The 7422-nt window shown below is 42.7% G+C and overlaps 1 protein-coding gene across 1 annotated transcript in view; it reads left to right on the top strand.

Moving 5' to 3' along the window:
- Nucleotides 1-678, top strand: part of COL8A1 (collagen, type VIII, alpha 1) — a 4063-nt gene extending 3385 nt beyond the window's left edge. Inside the window, 1 exon segment of the mRNA XM_009993340.1 lies at nt 1-678. This exon segment is cut by the window's left edge and continues 10 nt beyond it. Coding sequence (XP_009991642.1) covers nt 1-678 — 678 coding nt within the window.
- The last annotated feature ends 6744 nt before the right edge of the window (nt 679-7422 follow it).

Genomic DNA, 7422 nt, shown 5'->3' with positions numbered 1-7422 from the left:
GAACCCGGCCTCCCTGGACCTCCCGGCTTCCCTGGCATGGGCAAACCTGGTGCCGCGGGGCTGCAAGGGCCCCCAGGGAAGCCTGGGGCGCTCGGTCCCCCTGGCCAGCCGGGACATCAGGGGCCACCTGGGCCCCCTGGGCCCCCGGGCCCCCCAGTCATCATCCCACCCACTCCACCAGCAGTAGGACAGTATCTGCCCGAGGTGGGGCCAGGGGTCGATGGCATCAAGTCACCCTATGGCTACAAGGGCAAGAAAGGCAAAGCTCCCGGTGTCGTCTACGAGATGCCTGCATTCACAGCAGAGCTCCTCACCCCCTTCCCTCGGGTTGGGGTGCCTGTGAAGTTCGACAAGCTCCTCTACAATGGCCGACAGAACTACAACCCTCAGACAGGGATCTTCACCTGCGAGATCCCTGGCGTCTACTACTTCGCCTACCACGTCCACTGTAAAGGGGCAAGTGTGTGGGTGGCGCTGTTCAAGAACAACGAGCCGCTGATGTACACGTATGACGAGTACAAGAAGGGCTTCCTGGACCAGGCTTCTGGCAGTGCTGTTGTCCAGCTAATGCATGGAGACAAGGTTTACGTTCAAATGCCATCCGAGCAGGCGGCAGGACTCTATGCCGGGCAGTACGTTCATTCGTCTTTTTCAGGATATTTATTGTATCCCATGTAAAACAAAAAACAGACACACACAACACAAAATTAAAACCTTTCTTCTCTGCTTCAAACTTCTATACCATGAAAGACACATTTTATGACCGTTTCAGACCATCCTGTACAAAAAACAAACAAACAAAAAACAAAGTTCAACATTATGCACAGCTAGCTATAAAGAAAAAAAGCATGGTGAACATATCCAAAGATGCGTATCAGGTCCATAAACAGTTGTTTTGCACCCGAGGGGGACATATTAGCTGTACATTATGTATTTCTGCAATGCCATGCTTACTTCATTTCATTCACAGTAATTCTAGTACTAAGGTTCCAATCCGTGTACGTCACTCACTCCTGTTGCATATTTGACTGTTGCATTGATCATAGTTATGAGATAAAAACCAGTGACTTAAACCAGAGTAGATCAGTCTCAAGTAATATAGAAAAATTTGAGTGGCTTTTTGTTTGTTTGAGTGGGCATTTTTGGGGGTTTTTGACAGCAGGTCTGCCTGACAAACAAAGCTGGAGAGCTTTATTTCCCTTCCCCCAATATTAAAAATTGCTACAGGTGCATTTTTTTCCCTGAAAGATTTATGATAGAAAAGGAGTACTGATGGTGTAACTATTCCCTACGAGTCTTCTCCAGCAGTCATTGGACCCAGAATGCTGCCATTGACTCCAGCGGGCACTGGGTTCACCTCCAACTGCCAGAGCACTCAGAAAGCCTCCATCTGCATTTGCACAGTTGAAGTAGATGAGGTAGTTAAGAGACAAAAATGAAGGGCTCCCCATTTGCTTTGTGGCATGTGATTGAGACTTTTTGGCAAACACATGGCAATACAGCAGGGCAGCATAAATCTGCTTGGACTTCAGTGCTTGTGCTGAGAACCTGCGTCTGTTTGGCTTGTCAGAAGAGACACCTATTCTGCCACTCAACCAGAGTCACATCAGTTTCCTCTTCAATGATTAAGCAAAACAGAAGTAGCTCTGCTTGCTAATTATCTCATTTGTTGTTTTGAGATCAACTGGTAACTTTACTGATCATGCAAATGTATCCAAGAACTTCATTTTATGTACAAGCTGATTTCCAATCCTTATTTATATGTTACCAATTTTCTAGGAGAACCTGCAGGCCTCAATCTTTTCTGTATGTAAGTAAAGCAACCTCTCTGCAAGTGCTGTCAGTTCAACAATGGTGCTAATCTCACCTCAAAAGTGTTCATTTCCAAAGGGCAGTGCACTTTGCTGTGGTTCCCTGTACAGTGCTGCACATCACACACTGTTACGCTAGTTGAAAGAGTTAAATACTCATCACTTCTTCAGTGTCTTTAGCTAACGCTACCGCTTCTGATTCAAAAATTAACTAGATTTTTCACGCAGAACTAAGATTGGATTTAACTGGCATTACCATTATTTAAATGCAGAGTTTAATGCAGTCTAACATTGACTAAGGACTCCAGTGATATAATGTGGTGCTTTATCTCAGAAATTTTATGGAATGGTGGCAGGAACGGATGGACAGTTTACCAGGCATTGGTGACTTTGGCCTGTTCCCAGAATGAGATATGTCAAAAGCAAATAATTTTGTATTTAAAATTTTTGTACTGATTTGAAAAAAATATCTTATTAAATATCTTTAAAAAGAAAATATCCTGTCTTCATTGAGCAGAACTGTTAGAAGGAACACTCAACATCAGACCACAAGGATTCTGAAACCACTGGTAGCCTGATATGAAAGAAAAATCATAGAATTACAGAATGGTTTGGGTTGGGATGGTCAAGATGATCTAGTTCTAACCCCCTGCATGGGCAGGTTGCTCAAAGCCCCATGCAATCTGGCCTTGAACACTTCCAGGGATGAGATACCCTTTTCTTTTAGATCCTCTGTCCTAGCAAAACCTGCCCTAAGACACTGGTGAAAGGCACTGTCCTGGCATCACATTGAGGGGAAGAGAGTGGCTGGAGGGAACATGCAGAGCAAGGGGCTCCCATGGGGACAGGCACCTGCTCAGCTTGAGCTAACATAGGAGTGCAGGTTAAAAAGGCACAGGAGCAGTGCACGGGAAGCCAAGACATCAGCTGCCTGTGGAGGTGGTGCCATGAAGGGTTTGTACTAGCTGGAAAACCCAGAGCTGACTGCCCAGGCCGACAGATGCATACCACGTCCCTGGATCTACCTATGATTTGAAAACAGCTCTTACTACTCCTCACCTTCCCAATTTTTGCACCTCTAGCAAAAACCAAGCGTGAAAGCAGCAATGTATTTGTCACTGATCTGTATCACTATTCAACTGTGGCTCCATTGCAGGGAGTAAATTATAACCAACCCAGCATTCCCCCAATCTCACCTCAAAGACAGGAACTTCCTCCAGGCTGTCAAACTTCTCAACTGTCAATACTAAAATGAATGCATTGAATTCCTACTTGTGTCAGGTAATAATTTCCTAAATCTCCCTCAGATCCCCTGAAGCCATGGGCTAAGCAGCTCCCACTCCCCAGCATTTCATTACTGCACAAATAGATTTCTGTCTAAATTCTTTCATCACGCACAATCGTCTTAGTTATACGTCTTTTATTTTAGCACTCCCCTGAAAGTCCCAAATAAGACAGGCAAGATTAAAAAAACATGAAACATTAAGATCTATCTGGACAATGCTTCTTGTGATCTTACCCACAAAAACTATGTCCCAGTTCTGCTTTTATTTAGCCTGGAGTGAGGTCACCACCCACAGTACAGTCATACCTCGGTTCAAACCAACTCTGTTTGCTCTACCAAGCACGGAAGTTTGTTCTAAAACTTGATACTGTATCTGACAACACTCTGTGTAACTTAAGCAGCATTAATAATGGGGCTTGGCACAGGTGTACATCTGCATACACACACAGCACTGACCTTGCAAAGATGAGCCTGAGGGCATGGTCTTTAACATAGTTTATTCACAGAAAAACCATCTTTCCATTTGTAACATTCAAAATTTCACTGGAAACAACTGTAAGAATGTCTTCAAAATACAGCTGTCACTTGAAAGGCATATAAAACTTAAGACAAATGTCAAATAAAATCAGTATTTAATGATACCAAAAACAGATGTTGAGCTTTGTATGTTCTTAAAAATTAGACTCTCCTTAAAACTTAAGGTATTGTAATACCTCCTAGGGCATTGTTAAAAAGGAAAGCATGGCATAGGAGACAAGAGGTGCCACACACTAATTATTAAACACTGAAGCTGTAATTCTGTATTATCACCACCAACACAGTCACTAAAAAAGTTCTTTAGCAGAATTTTTAGGCACTCTTTAAGTACTTTTTTTACTTAGTGCAGTAGTTTGTGACCTTTCTCCTTAAATCACATCCCCGTACTTCCCTGAATTATTACACCAGAAGAAAAAGTACTTTCTCAGCAGAAAACCAACAAAAAAACCCCTAAAAGTCTGAGCCAGACAGAGCTTTCAGCTACCACACATTATCCTGCCCATTTTATGTGTAATTTGGTACCTTAGAGCTGGGTCCTTCTGAGGGTGCAGCATTTTGAGGGGAGTGGCAGATAAAATGCAGGAGCACCTTTGCTGAAAGGTGTTACTGCCTTGAAATTTAGCAGGCTGCTGGAGGACAGAGAAAGAAGGGATGAGATCACCCGACTTTTCAGTTAATACAGGTAAAAAAAATGATGGGAGACACTGAGTACCTATATAGTCACACTACTACCAGAAATGAAGCTGGCAGCACCCTGGGATTCAAAATTGGCAGCTTTGCTGCTGCTAGGATTAAAAAACTGGATAGCTTTTAAAGGGAAGTTTCAGTGCAGAGGTTTTACCTTCAGGAATAGCAAAAATGGAAAAAAAATAATCTTAAGAGCAGCTCACGCTTGGAAAAGGTTTAAGTATTTGGAGTTAGCATTATTGTTTTTTTCAATAAGTCTAAGGTAAGTCTTTGGTATGGCAAAATGCCTGTGAAAACATGTGCCTGGATTGAACAGACACTGATCTGTCTGTGGGCATTACTGACAAACACGCTGCATACAGGTGTGCTCACCTCCATTACCTTAACATAAAAGCAACACCTATCCTCAAGGTGGAAGAAGTGACTGTGTGAAGTGGGTGTCAAAGCAGGGCTGGTGTACACAGAATCCTACCAAAACATCTTATGGGAAGGTGGGAAACTAATCACTTGGCTCACCACTTATTTTTGAAGAGAAAAGCTACTGGCCTACAAGCTGTGCTTTCAAAAAACAAAACAAAAAAACAACAACAAACCTAATACCCTACCCCATGGTTTATCAACAGTATCAGCTCTTGGCTCCATCCTGAGCGAACAAACAGGTCTGGCTCTAAACATTACTCAGTCACTCACCCTGAGATAGTAACCTTGGCATATTCAGACTCTACATTGCTGCAGGAGCACAGAGTGGGGGGAAATATCCCTGGGAGTCCTGCTTAGTTTCAATCATACAGATAGGAAGGCTAATTAAGAATAAAAAGGAGCAACTGATAAGGATAAATGCTTGTAGACAGCATATTAAATGCAGTGAGATTATCCAACATCATAAAAAAAATAAACTTAGTGACAAAAATTCATGTATTAAAACAATAATAATAAAGGAGTCTCAAGTGAAAATTGGGGAGGGAGGGCGTGGATACAATTTGCTTGCCATGAAGGCTTTTTTCCATTATTTTCAGGGTATTCACCATAGCAGAACAAAACTCTCAAAAAAGAAGAAAATCTAGGAAAATTAGAGGAAGATATCAGTTATATATTGTGGGAAGAATATTTCTGGAAAGGAAAAAAACCTTAGGAGCAGAGCTCCCTACCACCTGCCTCCACTCAAGTGGAGAAGCAGAGGGAAGTGGCCTGCACCACCACACTGTGAGAAAAGGACAAATTCAACAGCTATCCTGGAAAAAATCCTCACAGTCAGTGTACTTCGTGATGTTACCTGGATGCAACTGGATCCCTGGCAGAATCCTACAGAAGAGCTAGGGGTCTTGGCTCTGGAAGCAACAGCAGGTTTTGAGAGAGAAGAGGCAGCCCCCTCCTTCTGCTTGGCTCTGCTGTCAAGAGTCTAAGATCTACCAAGGACTTTTACACAGAGAGCTCGCAAAACCCCACAGCCTTTGTAAAAAGCCTTACCTCAGCATTATTTTCACGTGACATTACAATTGACAGTAGTAACGGTCTACTTGACTACTAGTTAGGTACTCAGATCTGCAGCTACAGAGTCACATACAAACTTCAAAACTTTTTAATTATCTGAAATAATGATGAGAAATAAATGCTAGTAGAACTAAATACAGTAATATCACTGTTTGCTGGTGCAAACCCCCACCTGTTTATAGTCAAAATTTTTGAGCAGACTTCCTCAGAGGCTCAGAAATGTGCAATTTTTTAAATATATATTTATTTTTTTTTAACTGAGAAAGAGCCATTCTACCACCATGTGAAGAAATTCTGATTTCCTCCATTTCCACCACTGTTACCTGCACTAGTGCCCCAGGACCTCCTCTGCTCCCCTCTCCCCCACACTCTTGCCTGCCTCCCTGCACAGAGCTGGACAAGGGGCCACCTTCTGCTGCATCAAGTGCAGCAGATGAGCCCCATTTCATAGCAGGTCCCTTGATGGGGACATGTCTGGGTACCTCCCTGCCCCCACCACAGCTTTTTATGACATCCAGAGTTATTTCAGACAATGTCCAATTTGCTTGAATGGACCAAAGCTCAGGAGTCATTAGATGAAAATCCGCAAAGAGCACAGCCTCCTCCCCTTTGGCTGTGGCTCCCTTCCAAATCAGGCTGCATTCACCAATTTCCAAATGGTAGAGCCAAGGGGCTAAAGAGGGAGATGAGAATCAGAGGAAGTTGTTTATTTTAAAAGTACCTATTGCACTCCACAGGAGAAAAAAGAAAGATGGCTCTTTGGTCACTTCAGTGCTCATTCCTCTAGTGCACTGCTGCAGCAACTAAATTGTGTCAGCACTCCTGTAATCCTCAGCTTCTGAAAAATACAAACACTGTGCTCTTCACCTGCTAGTGGTTTGTGTTCATGTTCTCATGGTTTGCACTGCTACTAAAGCTCTCCATATCATTTTATTAAAAAGCAACAAAAGGTTTTTCTGTCAATGTTAAAGACTTTAAGTGGACTTTTTTGTGTTTCTTTAGGTATGATTTATACAGGTAAACACAAGATCTTGAAATAAACCTGGCACAGCGTAAAATTATACTCTATGAGACAATTAGAACACAGTATGTGTTGTCCTCTGACAGTTGTCAAGGTCACACCCAGGCAGATTTACCTCATTCAGCAGGCTCATCTGAGACCAACCAATACAGGAAACAAGTGTCCCATCAAATGTTTCAATTAAAATCCCAGGTAAGTTCTCACGACTAAATGATTTCATTCAGCCACATCCTTTAAACCTAAACCTAAAGACTGGAAAGGTAAACAGAAGCCAAATGGACTGTTCAGCTGAGGTACATCTTGGATATTCCCTAGAGTTCACTACTGCAAAAAATGGGAACATCCATTGTTCACATTGATGCATTTCAAAGGAAGAAATGCAGTACAGCATTTGAGAAAGGAAATTGTGTTGGTTTGGAAAAATACACCACTTCTTCCTGAGAACAGGAACTCGTGTATCTTCCTATCGTGGAGATCCAGAAATCCAACCAACATTGGCTCTACATTTAAACTCAGGTGTGAATATCCCTGTCCCAGCTCACATTTCTGTTGTGGTCTAGGGGAAGCAGCTGACACGCAGGTAGTTAAGA

Source organism: Chaetura pelagica, unplaced genomic scaffold (assembly GCF_000747805.2).
Source record: "Chaetura pelagica isolate M959 unplaced genomic scaffold, ChaPel_1.0 scaffold101, whole genome shotgun sequence".
Lineage (NCBI taxonomy): Eukaryota > Metazoa > Chordata > Aves > Apodiformes > Apodidae > Chaetura > Chaetura pelagica.
The sequence above is the reverse complement of the archived record's forward strand: the minus strand, read 5'-3'. Positions and strand labels throughout refer to the sequence as shown.